Source organism: Sebastes fasciatus, chromosome 8 (assembly GCF_043250625.1).
Source record: "Sebastes fasciatus isolate fSebFas1 chromosome 8, fSebFas1.pri, whole genome shotgun sequence".
Lineage (NCBI taxonomy): Eukaryota > Metazoa > Chordata > Actinopteri > Perciformes > Sebastidae > Sebastes > Sebastes fasciatus.
In genome coordinates this window covers 3,301,812-3,320,237 of record NC_133802.1, presented here as the reverse complement: position 1 = coordinate 3,320,237, position 18,426 = coordinate 3,301,812, and the positions used below count along the sequence as shown (strand labels likewise).

Sequence of the window (18,426 nt, the reverse complement as noted above, 5' to 3'; positions counted from 1 at the left end):
GCCTACTGAAGCTCACAAATATATAATCGCAGGTAAGCACACCTAACTGTCTTCCAGTGCTGCATCAGTTTGCTAACAGGTGGTTAATCTTCATGTGTCCTGATCAACTTTGAAAAAAAGGAGTCAACTTTAATGGGATTTTGTATCCTGCTGCATTGGTTTAATGGTTTATCTTGTAAGATCAGATAATATCGGAAGCTCTTTCTCCATTAATGCAGGCAAAATTAAAATGATAATCAATACAAGTAGCTTGAAGATCAACAGAATTGCGTTGCTAGGCAACAGATTGGGTCCATGTGTACTTCCTGTCAGCTGATATCATTCACATACACTGCAACACATTTAGAGTGTTTACATTTAAATCTGTGTAAAGGGTCTAAATATTGTACATTTGTGACATCACAAATGGACCGAAATCCTGACAGCTTGTTTCAAATGCAGAGTTTCTGAATACGGGCCGTGTGTATTTCCCTGTGGATTGAGCGTTTCAATACTTTCACAGTATTTAAGCCTGCTTTATAATAAAAAAACTCTCACTTTTTTATAATATAGGACCTTTAAGGAAAAGCACAGTGATGGCTGAATTCCACCTAGCTGCATGCAGTGTCAGGGTTCTGGTGTGTTGCATGCAGGCTCACCGTCATGACTTACCGGGGCACTTGAATAGGACGGAGCCATCGTTAATTGTGTCTTCCCTACTGTGATGAGTTCAAATGTCTGCTGTGAAAGAAGCCCATTGCCTTAAAAAGCTGTTTTTACTAACATGTTAGCAGCCAGTTCCCTACTTACACTATAACATGAGAAACATACAGTAAGTCCAATATTTACAGTTCTTTTAGCTCTGTTTTGGTTTCCACCAGAGTTGGGTGAGGATTCTATGTGGATTAGATTTTACTTTTCAGAGTACACATAGTCATGATCAATTGTTAAAGTAACAGCATGTAGGATTCTATTATATAGGGATATATATACTATAGTCTGTATATGTATACTATGTCCACCGTGTTGCTCCGCCATGTTTCTACAGTAGCCCAGAACGGATGAACCAAACACTGGCTCTTTCACATTTTTACATTACCTGAAGGACAACGTAGTTCTTCGACACGCTTGGAAAGGGAGGGGTGAGCGGAGGGGTACTCAGTTGGTTGCAATCTGCAACCTCACCGCTAGATCCCACTAAATCCTATACACTGGTCCTCAAATAGAAAAGTATTGTCTCGTGGAGCTGGAAGTACCTGTGGTCAAAAAGACAGATCTATAATTACTCACTGTGTCACCGTGCTTCTGGCAACAGTAAGTTGTGATATAATGTCCGTGCTGCAGACCTTAAGTGCTTTTTATAAAATAACTGCTAAATTATTTCTACGTTTAAGTGATTCTACTGGGCAACATGAAAAATGATTTTGCAGAAACATATATAAGTTAAAATGCAAAAATGGCTTATATGCAAAATAATGTATTGCATATAAGCTTTCTACTTTGCCTTTTATATGATGAAAAGTATGTGTTGGTTTCTTTAATAGTACCAGTTAACCCACTATATCACTGCAGCGTTGCACAACTTCAGAGTTGGGAAATCGAAAATGCCACAACCCCTGTGTATCACTCTAGTCGTCCTTAACAAGTGTGTGTTGAAAATTCACACGCCTGTGCATGACTGTGTGTGGTATCAACCATCAAGTAAGGCTTTAGACTTTCACAAGATTATGTGGCTAAGGATAAGGGTAGGGGTGAGGTCAAAGGTCATGCATGGCGGGGTTATAAGGGCTCTGGTGCTCGCAACAGTCTGTGACCTGCTCGGCGTTGGTTTCCTCGGGGATCTCATTAACCGCTACAGGCTATACAGGCCAACTGACAAACAAGCACCTGCAGGAGGAGAAATCAACACGGATCGGAAAAGCCTTCGACCCCGAGCCGAGACGGAGGCATTACTGCTGAACTTTCTTTCCCTTTGCCCAAGTGGGGTACAGACTACAGGGATTTAACAAGGGACAAATTCTCTTTTTGTGGCTTTTGTCATTGCCGTTCTGCCCTCCTCACTTTTAGTATTGATGCTGGTTCAGTCCAATTACAGTCTTGTCCTGTAATATCCAACTAGGTCCCACTCCAAACTCGTCACGTACCGCCGCTTGGTCAGTGCCCCTCGGCACCGGCACACGGGGTAACCCTCTTCCGTTACTTTTGGATGTGTCAGGGACTGCGTGTCAATATACGCTCTTTACATGCATAGTGTCCTTTCAAAATAAACTTGATTTTTCACAGAAAGTTACAGGATTACGAAACGGTCTTGGTTGACATTAACTTCACTGACTAGCGACTCACGGGACTGATGATACAAACGAGTCATGTGACTAACGACTGACGTGACAAACTAAGTCAACGTTACTTTTAGTTTCACACTGGCCACAAACACTGGTCTCCTGGGTGAAAGTCCGGTGTTTGTTTTGAGTTGAGTCGCCTCATATTGCCTTTGTCTTCGCCAAAAAGTTGCACTCGAACACACCGCAAAAGACTACAGCCGACGGGCAACTACCACGTACGTTCTGCGCCTAGTTTTGACGCGTGCCGCGTGCGGTTCACAGCAACAACAGACAGTGAAAGTGATCTAGTGACTGTATATTAACATCATATCAGCAACATTACTACAATTTCGATGTCTAGACATCTGTAGAATATGTCACGGACAGTGAATGTGATCTATTGACTATATATTGACATCATACCAGCAAGATTACTACAGTTTCGAAGTCTATCTGTAGAATATGTTACGGAGATGAAAAAAAGTAAAGTTATTTTTAAATCAACACTTCCTGCTTTAATTTCAAAATAAAAACCCTCAAGCGTTTTTTATATGGACAGTATTCCTTCATTTGTTAACACAAGGCTTTTATTCTGTAATATGAGCAGTCAGTGCTGTGGAACATGCAGTGACTTGGAGAGCTCCATGAATGAATATAGTACGGAGTTTTAATTGTGGATTATTACTGTTATTAACAAATTACCACACGTTTCTTAACCTTTCTCAGTCTAAAATAAATATAAATGATATTTATAATGAAATGAAATGGCCATTAAAAGGTAAACTCTATGTAGAAAGAAAGGGCTGACAGCAGGAGCAGACATGCAGCTGAAACGCAGCTGAAACGCAGCTGGTGTGAACACCCGACGCGTGAATCACGCAGCCACCACGCCATGCAGCCACCACGCGCTCCTGACGTTCCCTGTGTGTCCCGGGCGTTAGTGTGTCAGGGCCTTTAGTCTCTAGTTTGGACACAACAGGATCGCTTTGCTTCTGTCTTTGTGCTGTGAACCTTTTATGATCTCTCATGCATCCCTTTGCCCTTTGTATGTTATATGTTTTGCTTCATTGTGATTTGACAACATGGAGTTAGTGGGGCGAGGTATTTTCATATTTGTTGTCCATTTGCTGGACTGTTGTCACATCTGCATTGTCAGACAGGACATTCTCCGCAGTGCTCCGTCGCAGTGCGTGACAGCACATGAATGGCACATTCTGCTATGAGCTGCATGGGTCTTATCACCGATGGACTCCTATTATCCGCACACCGCCATTTTCCTCAAGCACCCCCCCATTCAACGAGGAACAGGTAGTATTGGCCCTTTTCAAAAGCAATGCGCCATTAACAATGCACGCCAGTGGAGAGGACATCTTTTGTAGGCTCAGCTGTGAATCGAGCAGATACCAATTTCCTTGCCGAGCCAAAGACGGATCCGTTGTTCCATTTGTCCGCTCCAGTGATCCCCTTCTTTTCCGAGCCAGAACTCCATTATCAGCCCTTTAATGTGACTTTCAAATGCGAGGGGGATGCAATTATCTGCTGTCTGATTTGGGAGGTCAGTCTGTGCAGTAATCAGGACGGGGAGGGTTCCAGCCTGTAGCTTCTGGCTCTTTAGCCTCCTGTTCCCAAGAGGGTAGGTGTCCTTCATATTAAATGATAAGCTGTATGCTCAGTATTATCCTGCTCGCTGGTGGAAAAGTAGCCACTACATAAATCCTCCACCTCTACACATCTTATCCTAGTATTGCCCACCGGACTGTTTCCTGACTGACAGCTGACAGCCAAAAGGAACTGACGTGTCGGTGGAGGGCTTTCTTCTTTTTGCCCTCTTTCAACTGAGCCCTGGAGGTTTCGGAGCTCTTTGCCGCTCTTTAAGGCTGCTGTTTAATTCAAAGAGATCGACTTGCAGGGGTTGAAAGCAAAATGACAAATGTGACAGAGAGAGTTAGAGAGACTCACTTGAGGAATAGAGTAGATCTCTGAATAGTGTGAATAGTCTCACATGGAGACTCTCAGCTGTGACCTTGATGTCGAGACAGTGTTTGATATGTGTTCTTTGTGTCGTTTGGAATATCTGCAAAACCCAGGCTGCTCATTTAATGATCATCAGACTCAATGACTCGTTCATTTTCTATTTCTTCAAGTTTAACTGCACACTTAAAAACGTGTTCTTTAAGCTATGAACTAAATGATGAGACTGAACTGTGATGAAACACATCTATGCTGGGGTTAATATTTTTACTAAATTTAGAAAAATCTGCATTCATGGTTGAACGTGTCTCAACAGGCCATCTACTGTTTTAAATCAGCCCTAATCTTGCAAGACCAATTCTGAGATAGAGTCGACCGTTTGGGACTAACCTACATCATGAAATTTATGTTAACGCACTCTAATCAGACCCCCCCTCCTCGCCTCTCCCCACAACGTCTATCATTTTCACATGTTCTGTAACCACTGTGTAGCATTGCAATCACAGCACGAGCCAGTTCTCTCCCCTCTGTGGACTGGAAATGAAGCCATCAGCACATTACCAAATCTGGGGAATCAGTGTTAATGGCTGATTATTTGGCGATAGCGATGTGCTCTCCTACGCTGGGACGAAGCACAAGTTGTTAAATTTGCCTCATTTAGCGGCTGGCTAAGTTAGCGAGCTAATTCCACCATGCTGTCATGCTACACTGGTTACAGAAAATGAGAGGAACAGCGCCGGGTCCCTCCTCCACGCCGCTAGAAGACTATTCGCTGAGAGGAGACCGGAGACGGAGGCGCTATGGTTTGTGCTGGCTCGACTTAATGGTACATGTCCACAGCCTCCATTCTTTCCACGCTTCCAATTCATTGTCTATGTAAGCAGCCTTGCGATGTATTCTAGTAGCGTGGCGGCGCGATTCGAGAGACGGGGGCGTCACGTTGGACGCTCCTCATTTGCATAAAGTTGAGGTCTACGCTACTTTATGCAAATCACAGGCGTCCGGCGCGACTCGCCGCCTCTAGAAACTTTTAAACTAACCGTTGTCGATCCAAAATAAAGACAGATTCAGCTACTGCATGGCTTATTTCTCACATAAAATGTTTTCAAAACACATTTCAGGGTACTATTTTTCGTGATATAAGAGAAGAAAGATTCCAAACGAGCCACCATGTTGGTTCTGGTTTGAAAACGGGGAACAGCAGTCCACGAGGGAAAGCATTCGTCCAATCAGGTGCCTTGTGTCTAGCAGTAGAAGCCCATCAAGCGTCCAATGTTGGAAAGCGAGGCGATCCCTCGCAATAAAAAACACCCCTGTGGACACATACCATTACTACAACCCATCGGTGCGTCTCCGGAGCTGGCGTCCGCTCTCCGACTGGCGAGAAGTAGTCTCCCAGTGGTGGGGAGTGAGAATTCTTGTGTCATTTGTTGTCTGATAAACAGTTAATTCATCAGATCACTTTTTTCTAAGCTACTGTAGGTGTCATATTGTTGACGCTGCGTTGAGTCTTTCATCATATGGGAGTAGTTTCATCTCTCAGCCCTTTACCCACTTTATTTTTTAGCATTTTTCAAAATGATGCAGTGGGTTGACTTCGGCTCAGACCTGGGGTGAAGTTACACTTTAAAAGATACTTTGTCTTGTTGATCTGCAATATGTTGAATGCACAGTTAATCAAGGCTAGGCTGGGTTTATTCTCATGTTCATCAAGACGTTTTTTAGACTAATGTTTCTTTGAGTGAAGTTGAGACTCTCCATTTTACTCCAGGCAAGCAGCAGCAGCCCCATATGTTATCACCGACTATTTATCACCGGCACCTCCCTTTTCATGTCCCTTTCACTCCTTCTCCTGTTTGGCTTCCTCTCGGCCTCTTTTCCTTGAGGTCAGAGCGAGGCCCCCGGCCCCCTTCCAGGGAGCCCAGCCTTGGATCGGAGACATCCTCATTTATCAGTCCAACAACAAAAAAAAAGAAAACCTCCCTGTAGTCGGGGCCGTCCTGACCCTCTGCATCAGCCCTTCCTCAGATAAGAGGCTAATGAGCTGACATGCTCACAAAATAGACCGCAGTTTCAAGGACCATGCTGGTGTTGAGCCCCCTAAACATGAATTGCTTATACTTGACATTGCTGTAGATGATTTTCCCCAGCGTGCTTTAAGTTTTACAAAAATGTCCTACCTTCCAGGCAGCCGATGTTTTCAGTTTGCTCGTCATGAAAATAAACTTGCGGAGGCTCGCTTATGATAGGTGATCAATCAGTGGACTTCCAGTCTAGTGTATCCGTCTTGTCAAAGTTCTTTCATTATTGGAAATACAGATATTGTTTTGAGAATTCGGGTTTCCCTGGCGGTGTATTACACCCAAGAAACCCAAGAAATCCAAGATTTGTGATTTGGCTGCTTAACGCCTTGCATTCTTGAGGTATGTTGTCTGAAAATTGAAACCAGACAACAAACAGATATGGATATTGTAATGAGGATAGTGTGGGTGGCAACACAAGTTGACAACAAAATCTTTACTGCAATGAATACAATTTGAAACCCCTGCAAATGAAATGTAATTCTTAAATAGAACATGCTTAAAGCTCATGCATGGTCAGGATGCATGGAGTAGACATGAAGTCTGTAACTGTTGGGCAACGTTTTTATCTCCTTTGCCTTTCCTTTTGTGTTTATCCTCGTCAGTAAATATCAACTTCATCTTCTACATGTGCTGTATCCATGTCAAGGTGTCCGGGCCTTGGAGGTTTACGTGTCAGTTCTTGCACGCCGGTATGTGCGAGTGTTTATTTCCAAAAAAAGAGCGTGTGACTGTTTATTTCCATAGGCGTATTCGAGTGCGCACAAGAGTGTTTATTTCCAAATGTGCGTGTGTGTATAAGGAAGCGAGCTGTGTATAGAGAGCGAATGCTCTCCGCAGCATATGTTTAGTGCCGGTCGTGAAGAAAGGCAGGGCTTACGACTCCCATCCTCACAGCAGTTTAACAGCTAGAAACAGAGCTGTGACAATTTGCCAGGGATTCTCAAATGTTGCCAATAATGTTAGGAGGCAGCAAATATTTTAACATAAATGAAAAGTGTGACGTAATTAGGGCTGTCAATTGATTAACATTTGTAATCGCATGATTGTCCATGATTAATCGGGAATAATCGCAAATTATACACAATTTCTTTTATCTGTTCAAAATGTACCATAAAAGGGAGATTTGTTAAGTATTTAATACTCTCATCAATATGGGAGTGGACAAATCTGCTTTTTATACAAATGTATGTATATATATATTATTGGAAATCAATTAACAACACAAAACAATGACACATTTTGTTCAGAAACCCTCACAGGTATCAGTTTCATATGATACCAGTATCTTCACTCTAACTTTAAAACTGAGCCCGCTACAACCTCAAAATCACAAGTTGTGTTAACACGTTAAAGACATTAGTGACGTTAAAACAAATTTGCGTTAACGCGTTATTATTATCCCGTTAACTTTGACAGCCGTAAACAGCCGTATACAACTTGTTCTTTTTCCGTTGAAAAAGAAAGTTAGACTCTGGCAAGACCATGAAAGATATAAAGTAATCTTAACGGACCAGAATTATATTTCATATCTGTGGCAGCAAAACAAAACCAAAAAATATAGCTTTTAGAAGGAATTTTTCATTTCTATGACTGCAATTTCAAAATGTATACACTCTTAAATCATTGAAAACTATTATTTATAAAACATTGGAGAAAAATAAAATGAAATTGCCGTATCCACTGAGCTTTTATAATTGCATTTCAGCTGGATTTTTTAATATCTTTAGCACATGTAATGGCTGCCACAGCTGATTGGTACCACTTTTGTGTTGCCAAGACAATAACCTGCAGCTCCGGAGTCACATTCTCCATTTGCAAAAAATGTGTAGTCTATACACCAAATTAAAAAAAAAGTTATATAAGATTTCAGTCAACTAAAATGTGTCTTGAGTTTCCCTAGCTAATAGGCTATGGATTTCAAAAATCCAAAAAAAAGGCCAACATAGGCTCTTTTGATAATAAAGTTAGCTGGCCCCTGTGCTAAGAATTATCAACCAATTCAAGTTTTCAAAATATACATGTTGTTTCTATACTAATGAGAGTTAGTTGGACTTCAAGTGCCTCTTGAAATAAAGTCTTGCGAGAGTACGTCTCCCGATTAACAGCTGTGCTTTGCTCTGACTAAGATTATTGTTGCCCAGAGGCATGTTTATTGAGTTGCACTCATTATTCTTTTTGGCAGCTCCAGGAGTCTGTCTGCTTGGCTGTTATGTCAGGGTTGTGTTGCTCTCTTCCTTATTGGGAAGGAGTCTCTCTCTCACACGCTCACAGAGAGAGAGAGTGCTGTAACTTCATTGACTTGGTTGGAACATGACCAAGGGTCCATGCAGTGATCCTAGCCCCTCTTTCCCCCTGCAGGCCTGAACACTATCCTCTCTGCTCCACCTCAGTCTCTGCTGCTAACAACAACTGTCCTCTCTCTCTACACTGATTGCTGACCTGTATGCAAACTCTTATCTCCACGGCTATACTTCGTACTTTGTGTCATGGCAAAGCTCATTAGTCTGGGATATATTCCGTCATTGTGTGTTATTGCCTCTGCCTGGATTGTGCCTCGGCTTGCCGTAAACGCTGTAAACAGCACTGCAGAGCGCCACACCTACAAGAGGTAGGTAGACGCTCCAAGTGGCTCAAAGGCACATGGGAAAGTGTGCGTGTACTTTATGGGTCCACTTCAGTTTCACAGTCATATGTGTGAGATGTTTTGGTGCATTGCAGTTCCTCTTTTACCCTGAAAGTACCTCTTAATTCATAGTGAGTTTTTACTTTGGTTATCAGCTTGACTCCACTGTGGAATCAGTGCATGCCTGGTCCAGAGCTTCTTTCATTAAGTCTCCGAGCAGCCGTGATATTAATATGAATTCCACTGCAAGTTAACAATAAAAAGCTGGTTTCAGAAACAGCTCACTGCAATCAGATCAGAGATGTAGTGGACACTAGACTCACCTATATTTTTTTATTTCTACAATAGAAGTTATTTACTGTGCACTGAATGTATCTTGATTAGGGCTGTCAATCGATTCAAATATTTAATCGCGATTAATCGTATGGTTGTCCATAGTTAATCACAATTAATCGCAAATTATTCGCAAACTTTTTCATCTGTTCAAAATGTACCTTTAAGGGAGATTTGTCAAATATTTAATACTCTTATCAACATGGGAGTGGGCAAATATGCTGCTTTATGCAAATGTATGTATATATTTATTATTAGAAATCAATTAAGAACAAAAAACAATGACAGATATTGTCCAGAAACCCTCACAGGTTCTGCATTTAGCATTGCAAATATGCTCAAATCATAACATGACAAACTGCAGCCCAACAGGCAACAACAGCTGTCAGTGTGTCAGTGTGCTGACTTGGCTATGACTTGCCCCAAACTGTGGCAACAGAGTTCAGAGGTCAAGGGACCCCTTTGAAAATGGCCAAGCCAGTTTTTCCTCGCCAAAATTTAGAGTTTGGAGCGTCATGGTTGGTCCCAATGGATTCATTAGGTTTTCTTGTTTCATATGATACCAGTATCTTCTCTCTAGCTTTAAAACAAACCCTATGATCTTGTTAACTTTGACAGCCTTCAACTTGATGCATGGTGTAAATCTATAATAGCGATCACCCCAAAAATATATGAGGGAATATATATTGCAATATTGACAGTTTCCTGAAAATGTCATGGATGTAGTTTACATCCAGTATGTTGCCAGCTGCACTCAGTTAATGAACGTCATAGGTTTATGTATTCCTTCATCATTCATGCTGATGTAGGGAATAGGATGGATGTCTCTGGAGTGATTAAACACACTCACACACACACACACACACACACACACACACACACACACACACACACACACACACACACACACACACACACACACACCTGTGGAGGGTTTTACTGGTAGTTCTTCTTATTGCTGGCACTGACAGTGTGAATGGACAGAATGAGGCTACTCTTTGCATCTGCTGCCATCTCATGGCTGCCTGCTGCACACAGAGTAAGAGTCTGCTCCTTTTGATGCGCTGCTACCTCACCTGTTACTGTAACATCTGTGTTACTGTAATCAGAAAAAAATAAATAGATAAGTGTAAGTGGAGTCGGGTGTCTCATGTTGTGCAGCAGCCCGCTTGTTGTTCACTGTGTGGCTTTGTTTTTATATTCCAAAGGGAATTAGCAGTGTTTCTGTTTTTTTGCTGTAGGTCACAAGAGCAGTTCATTGGTAGTTCAAGTCAGCTTTTCATTATTCCGTTTGTTTGATTTGCACGGGCTAAACTGTGCAAGTGCCTATACTAGAACTACATAAACCATCAATTGTTTATTGCACTCTGCCAATCTGCTCTTGCAGCTTTCCCACATTTCGATTGTTCTTGTCTGGGTCTCTCTTGTTGCTTTTTTCTGTCTTTTCTCTTTTAATGTTCTGAGGGAGCACTTTTCCTCACCCCCCCCCTATCCATGTGTTCATCATCTCTCTTTCTTGCAGAGATGCAATAAGAATTGGGGTAACAAGGAGCGCCCCGGTAGCTCACTGGGTAGAGTGCGTACTGTATTTATCTGTTTAGGTATAAGAATATTCCTTCATTGACATTTTGTGAGATTATTTTGTTTTGTCTATCAGACATGCACATGTATAGTCACAGCCAGCAAGGCTCCGCAGCAGGAGATATCAGCTTTTTTTGGTCAATATAGCACGCTTTGGGGAATTTATTTCTTCAGTGGACTACATTTACCATCAGCACTGATTGGACATCCACATAAAAGGTGGTGAATTCTCCCTTTAAGGCTGAGTCCTTACTGCAGCGGCCTGGGTTTGAGTCCGGCCTATGGGCTCTTTGCTGCATGTCATCCCTGTCTTTTCTGAGTGTCTCTCTTTAACAAAGCAGGAATGGCAAAAAAAAGAGAAAGAAGAAGAATTTGGGTCCTAAATCATGCATGATTTGACAAGTCAGATTCAATCCCTGCTTATACATAACCCTGAATCTCTCATTGGCGTTCTGTAGCTGACACTGACCTCCATGTTTCTTTTCACGGCTCAATAAAGGATCAAATACTTTACCACCATCAAACACAGAGACATAGTTAATCCCTCCTTCATTTTGACTGAAATAATTAAACATCTGAAGCGCTGATTTCACCAGAGGTTTGTTTCACCTTCAGGTGATCTCTTAATTCTGTGTCAAAAAGGAGAGAAAGCTGCATGTCAGTTGTGAAGCTGCTACACCAAGTAGGTACACTAGAGGGAGCAAATGCTCCAACACTGAGTATAGGGAGGTGGCTCCACCAGCTCATCACCTCCTCCTCCTCAATCCATGAGTCTGGAGAGTCCAAACCTGAGCTCAGCCCTCTATCTTCCCCCCTCCTCCTCCTCCTGCTCCTCTCTGGGGTCACACTCATCAGGGCCTCACATAATAGAATCACAGCAGACGGAGGACATTATCATTCAAATACATACTTTTTACATGAAAAACAACCAGGCAAAATGTGCTGTCACAGAGGTATTTTTGTTTAATGATGTTTTTTTTATGGTGCATCTGCTCTTCAGAAAGAAAAACAGAAGTGAAAGTGACAGGAATGTGGAATGAGAGGGTGAGATGGATTCGAAGCAGAATTATTATGAGCACATCATATACACTGCCATCGTTAAAAGGAAGAAAACGAGGAGGGAAACAATGAAAGGAGGGCGGTGGTTCGTGCACATTCATATTTAATTTGTCATTTGAGCTGCTGTTGTATCGGCTCTTGTCATCCTAGTGACTGAGTAGCCAGTTGCTTAAACGTTGGTTGCGGTGCGCTGCCGGGGTCGTGTTGCCAAGGGCAGCGCCTCCATCATAACCCAGTGGGTCATGGGGGGTTAGAATATCTAGGTTATGGTAATATAATCTATTTCACCCATGATCGCACCTACTGTATATGCAGAGGGCTGCAGTGGAGGGATAAGGGTGTGTGTTTGCACGTGCCTTGCTAAGTAGTGGGGTGGAGGGGGTTGTCCCATCTGGTGTGTGTAGCCCCCCCCCCCCCACCACCATACCCCTCCCTGTCCATCTCCAGATTAAGAGGCCAGCCCTGAGTCCCTGACCCAGAATTCTTACCCCGTCCCGTCCCATCACAACACACGCCCTCCTCCCTCACTAAATGCCCCCCACCCGTCACCCCCATTTCCTCCTCAGGACAGACGGCCTCATGGGAGAGATAGGGGCGAGGTCTCCATTAGCGGGCCTTCCCCCTGATGTGTGGTGTTGCATTCACGGACCTGCACTCAAGAAAAATGGGAGTTAAAAGCGATGGTGTCAGCTGTGGATTTGGATAGGGGGGCTTAGAGGTGTTACGGGGGCACAGGGTTACTGTCAGCCCACATGGGGTGCAAATGGGTTTCCACATGGAAATGGCACTCAGTCGGAATCATTGGATATACTGTACGTCTATACTGATTGTCATCAGTGGAGTGGGGGAAATGTGAAATAGACCCCGACCGATGCAGGATTTTTGAGGCCAATATTGAGAGTTTGAAATATGTGGCTAAAATAAAAGGTGTATGTATTTGCCATTAATCGTTGTGTTTACTTGCTAGTTTAATAGCTATCCAGCTATTTATTTCACAGTCACAGTATTTGAATGTTTGGCAAACAAGTTGCTGTATGGATTTCAACATGAATCATATCATATGGTATTGCTCTAGATGAGCCAAATATCGTCCTTGAATGGTATCGGAACCATGGAAAGTGATACATATGGTATTGTTGTAAAAACATACATGTATTGTTACCCCCCTACTGATTATGATATACAGTATATGTCGATACCGATCGGCTGATGATCCAGTGATATAGGTTGTACATGCTTCTTTTGGCCTCATTTTGGCGTCACGTGTCTGCCAGCATATTCTGAAATAGATTCTGAGATTTTTTTTTCATAGCAATAACCCAGATATCTAAATGTTTCCCCCTCCCCCTATATATCCATCTGCTTTACTTCACTGTCGTTCCTTCAGCTCCCCATTGCTACCACTGACCCTGGATCCACTATGCTGTCCTCAATACACCCTTCCATTCATCCATCCAAACACAGACTCTTTCCTTAGGCGCTGACCCACTGGGGGCTTTGTGTGAATCCAGGCCACACCCAGTGTTGAAGACCCATTTTTGTCTTGTCGGGCTGGAGGCCTTGCCGTGCTGCTAAACCTCCACAAACACCATTCAGCACCCAAAACATGGTCCAACGCTCGTGTTAACAGGAGATGTAACGGATCTTCTTTGACATCTAAACAATAAGATATGGCTACTTTTAAAACCTAAGCGAGAAAAGAAGATGCCCCCAAGTAACAGACTGTGTATGCTCGCTTGCGTGATGCCTCTAATCACCCCTGTAGCACAGAGCGTCCTTTTCTCCTCTTTTTCAGCACCAATTACCGCCATTGACAGTGATGAATTTTGATTTTGACACGTTTGCTTTCACGCAGCGATGTCGCCCCACGCTGCAGCAGCGAGGAAAGGCTTGTTTGCGACAGAGCCGGGGAGATAACGCAACATGTGGGGCTTTATGATCGAACTGTAAGCGTCCAAAATACTTTCACTTTAATGGAAAGCATGCCCCATCAAGTAGGGTGTGGGAGGCAGCATCTAAAAGCCATTAACGGCCAGGCTTCCACTGTATCCTTAATGACTACATGTTGAAAGTAATGCGTCCAGAACTGCACCAGTGTTTGAAATGATTGTTGATCAAAACGAAGAAAAAAAAAGGCAAACGGTGCCCTTTGGCTTTCACTCTATTTCCCAATATGAAACAGTATTTGTCTTTGAGACAACTGTGCGTTGTTTGAATAATTCCTCCACCTGATTCTCTGCCATCCTTAGGGGTCATTTGGAAATGACTCATGAAATTTCAAGTCCTCCAATTTAATTTCCTCAAGTGTCTACTCCCATTATCACTAAAATTAAGCTATAATCCATTGTATGGCAAATTGAAGAAATTGGTTTTGGGATTTAGGACGTACCTTATTTACGAGGTGATTGTGCCCCGTGGCAAGACACATTTCTCATCTCAAAAAAGATTATGGCTCCCTAATTGATAAGATAAACAGGCCATTATGGGGCTCCTTTGCAAACTGAATTGAGTTTCTTCCTCCCTGTCATGTAACACTAATCCATCTCCCGGTTTCTTAATGTAGTGCGTGTAACAAGGCAACGTTGTTATCACACCCTTTCAATTATGATGCGTACCCCGGGCTAAATAATTATGTGTTCTCGAAGCAGAGATGTCTACCCCTGCTTTTGGACTGGCTGTTAAAGTGGGCCTATTAAAGTTACATTATTTGGACTCACTATGGCGATGTAACTGGGGTAAATAAATGGAAGAGAGATAGTGGCATGGAAATCCATTAAGGGCCAGTGGGGAGAAGAAGGTGGGAGTTGCTGCTGGGAAACCGAAGGGGAGGCGGGTGTAAGGGGACATGTAGCAGAGGTAGATTGGCTTAATTGGCACTTTTGGCCGTCTTGTCACACACCTGCTTAATTGGCGTGCCGAGAGGTCGCGGAGAATATAAGCAGGGGGCTCAGGAGCGGGCGGCTTATGCCTGCACGCTGGGAATGGTGTTTGTGTGAAAGGATCGCCTGAGCTCTCAGAGTGCATCTTTTCCGAGAACTAGATAGAGCGTCAGCTCATCAGCATAAAGCATTAAACATTTACGCTGACCTACAAAGGCTGACAGCCCCCCCTCCTCCTTCAGTCACACCCATCACCGCTCCTTCCTCTGCTCCATATCCTCCCATCCAGCACTTCCCCTCTCCACACGTACACACACTCCGGCACATCAGCTCTGTTTTCCTTGGCTGATAATGAGGACGCGGCAGGGGAAAACTAGAGAGATTGGTGGTTTGGATGGAGAATGAGGGCTGGTGGGCTGCACTCTTGTTAGAATAAGAGGAGCTCTTTAGGTTTAAACAAGTAGCAAACCTGATGCTCTTTATACGCTCTCCCTTCAATCAACCACTCCACTTCTTTTACTAAAGGAGGGTAGCTTTTATTTTGGAGAGAAAGAAAAACAGCGTTCTCCACTTCTGGCATTAGATGTCTCCTCGTCGCCAACAGCTAGAATTTTTGAATAGTTTTTGAGTCTCATTAGTTTGGGTTTCTGAGGAGATTTCCATAGTTAAATGAAGGCCTAAATGCCTCATCCAAGGCTTTTGCCTCCTAACAAGAATAATCTCTGAGGAAAATCCAGTGTTGGTATAAGACGATCTTCTCCGTTACAGCCTCCTTTTGCAATTTGTCTAATGAAATGCATGTCTTTAAAGACATGAATGAATCAGCAGCTGCACTCCAAATATGTCTACACCAATGTTTGCCTTCACAAGTTTTAATTCCTTGCGTCATGATTTAATGCAGAAAGCATCCCGTGGAGACACAGCAGCTGTAGCTTTTACTCATGCGTCTCCGTGGTTTTTTAGGGAAACAAATGGGAGCGAAGCGGACTGTTTATCATGATCGACTGCAGATGTCCTTTTGTGGCCAGTGCACTCTGCTGTGGAAATGGTTTGGGCAGTGAAAGAGGGAAGAAAAATACAACAGGGATAAAAAGGGGAAATGAGAGTCTCTCGTGGTCTGTCTCTCTCGTTCCCTTTCTTCCTCGGTCCATCGATGGTCTGTAGTAGACGTGATGAAAATTGATTTCCGGGTGAATTATTTTGTGTGCCCCTCAGTCTCGGGGAGACAATAATCTTTCGCCTTCCTCCCTCACTCCCTGTGTCACTCTCTGGCTGTCCTCTCCAAGAAGGACTGCTTTAATTGTCCATTTCAATATTCTGGACCGTTTCCGTGACTCTTTCACCTCAAGGCTTTTCCCCGCTCGGCGTTGAGCACTACCTGTCTATTAGGCAGCTGATTCGCCGATCGATAAGATGGAGAGCAATGTTAGGAAAGAGCAAAGCTAGAAATCGCCAGAGAAAAAGAACCATTTTAAAGGGCAGGAGCGCCCAAGTCATTTCTCTTTCTTTACCTCAGCCAGCAGTCTCGGTCCTTCCACCTACAAATCATCGCCTTGTTAATCCCCCCCTTCAAATCTTATCCTTCCGGGTAAATGCCAATGCCATTTTTGTGGGTTTTAGAAGGAAAACCGCCACAAGAAAACACACAACGTTGAGCCCTGTGAATTGAGCTTTATCATCAGCATCGGATCAGTCCTTGGGGGTCATTCGCTTTGTTTTCTTCTTTACGGAGCCAAAGCAGAAGCTAAAAGGCTACAGTGTTCTTTATCGACAACAGAGGACGGGGTGGTCGATGAGTCAACATTATTGACGCGGGGATATGGGACTGAGCAAAGATAAACTCTGCTAAAGGGATGATCAAGCTTACTCTAAGTTATGTCTTGCATCATCAGCTGTTTGGGCCTTGAAGCCAAATCCTGCTTTGAGTCAAGGTCAGACATCCGGACTTTTCAGGTTGTGTGATATTGGAGTTGCACAGCTCAGTATATTCCATACACACATAGTACTATAACACATATATACAGTAAGACATGACACATAGTGTTTTATGTGATTTTCAAACTAGTGCCTTCTAGGGCTGTGTATTGGCAAGAATGTGGCGATACGATACGTATCATGATACAGGGGTAACGATTCAATATATCGCAATATATTGCAATATATATATATAGCTAGTATGACATGGTTGGTAGCAATGGATTCCTTAGGTTTTTTAGTTTCTTTTGATGCCAGTATCTTCACTCTAGCTTTAAATCTGAGCCCGCTGCAACCTCCAAAAGATCGAATAGTGGTTAATTAAAAATGTATACAGTGTTTTGGAGAATCAATACACAATATAGTGATACTCATGTGCATCTATCATTTCTTACACCCGTAGTACCTTTGTTGAACTAATGATTAACTCAAAAGCATATATGATCATACAGCTAGTAGACAATCCCAGTCTGCTTGTACTTCCTGTAAAATCTGAATCAGTGTGGGCACATTCACCTGAGCTATAGCATCTACTGCAGATGAGCAATTTGTGGTCATGGTTCCGTGTGCTTTCTTGGCACCTAAACCTTGGATCATTGTTAATACTCCAGCACACAGTTGTGGAAGAAAAGGGGAAGTAATGCTGGAAAAAGGTCAGCACAACACAAGGTGACTATGTATTAGGTTGGATAACTGGACTTGGCTTTGTGTCTTCCATTAGTGCAAACAAACAGGGAGGAATACAGCTATAGGGCTGTCAATGGATTAAAATATTTAATGGCGTTTAATCGCATGATTGTCCATACTTAATCGCGATTCATCTCAAATTAATCACACATTTTTTCATCTGTTCAAAATGTGCCTTAAAGGGAGATTAGTCAAGTATTAAATACTCTTTATGCAAATGTTTGTATATACGTATCATTGTAAATCAATTAACAACACAAAACAATGACAGATATTGTCCAGAAGCCCTCACAGGTACTGCCTTTAGCATAAAACAATATGCTCAAATCATAACATGGCAAACTGCAGCCCAACAGGCAACAACAGCTGTCAGTGTGTCATTGTGCTGACTTGACTATGACTTGCCCCAAATTGCACGTGATTATCATAAAGCGGTCATGTCTGTAAAGGGGAGACTCGTGGGTACCCATTTACATTCACATATCTTGAGGTCAGAGGTCAAGGGAACCCTTTGAAAATGGCCATGACAGTTTTTCCTCACCAAAATTCAGCGTAAGTTCGGAGCGTTATTTAGCTTATTTCACAACAAGCTAGTATGACATGGTTGGTACCAATGGTTTCCTATAGGTTTTTATATGACACCAGTAAATTTAATCTATCTTTAAGCGTTAAAACTGAGCCCGCTACAACCTCAGAAATTGCAAGTTGCATTAATCTGTTAAAGAAATTAGTGGCATTAAAACGAATTTGCATTAATGCGTTATTATCTCGTTAACTTTGACAGCCCTGAGTCGAGCTAATGAACACTTTCATTAACAGTTCATCTGTGAAAAATACCCATCCAAAATGATCCAGAGCCCCGAGTGATGTAAAGCACAAATAAAGATCTTGAAACTACTTTGCACCCGACGCATGCGTTCAGTCTCTTCACACTT

The 18,426-nt window shown here is 42.8% G+C and overlaps 1 protein-coding gene across 2 annotated transcripts in view; it reads left to right on the top strand.

The window, feature by feature from the left end:
* The window catches only part of agrn (agrin), a 349,702-nt gene that overhangs the window by 86,006 nt on the left and 245,270 nt on the right, over window positions 1-18,426 (top strand). Inside the window, exon 3 of one of the 2 annotated variants that reach the window (XM_074642837.1) lies at window positions 12-32. The exons of the other annotated variant lie outside the window; for it this stretch is intronic. Within the exon in view, the coding sequence (XP_074498938.1) occupies window positions 12-32 (21 nt within the window). The remainder of the gene's footprint in view (window positions 1-11; window positions 33-18,426) is intronic. 2 annotated transcript variants of the gene reach the window in all.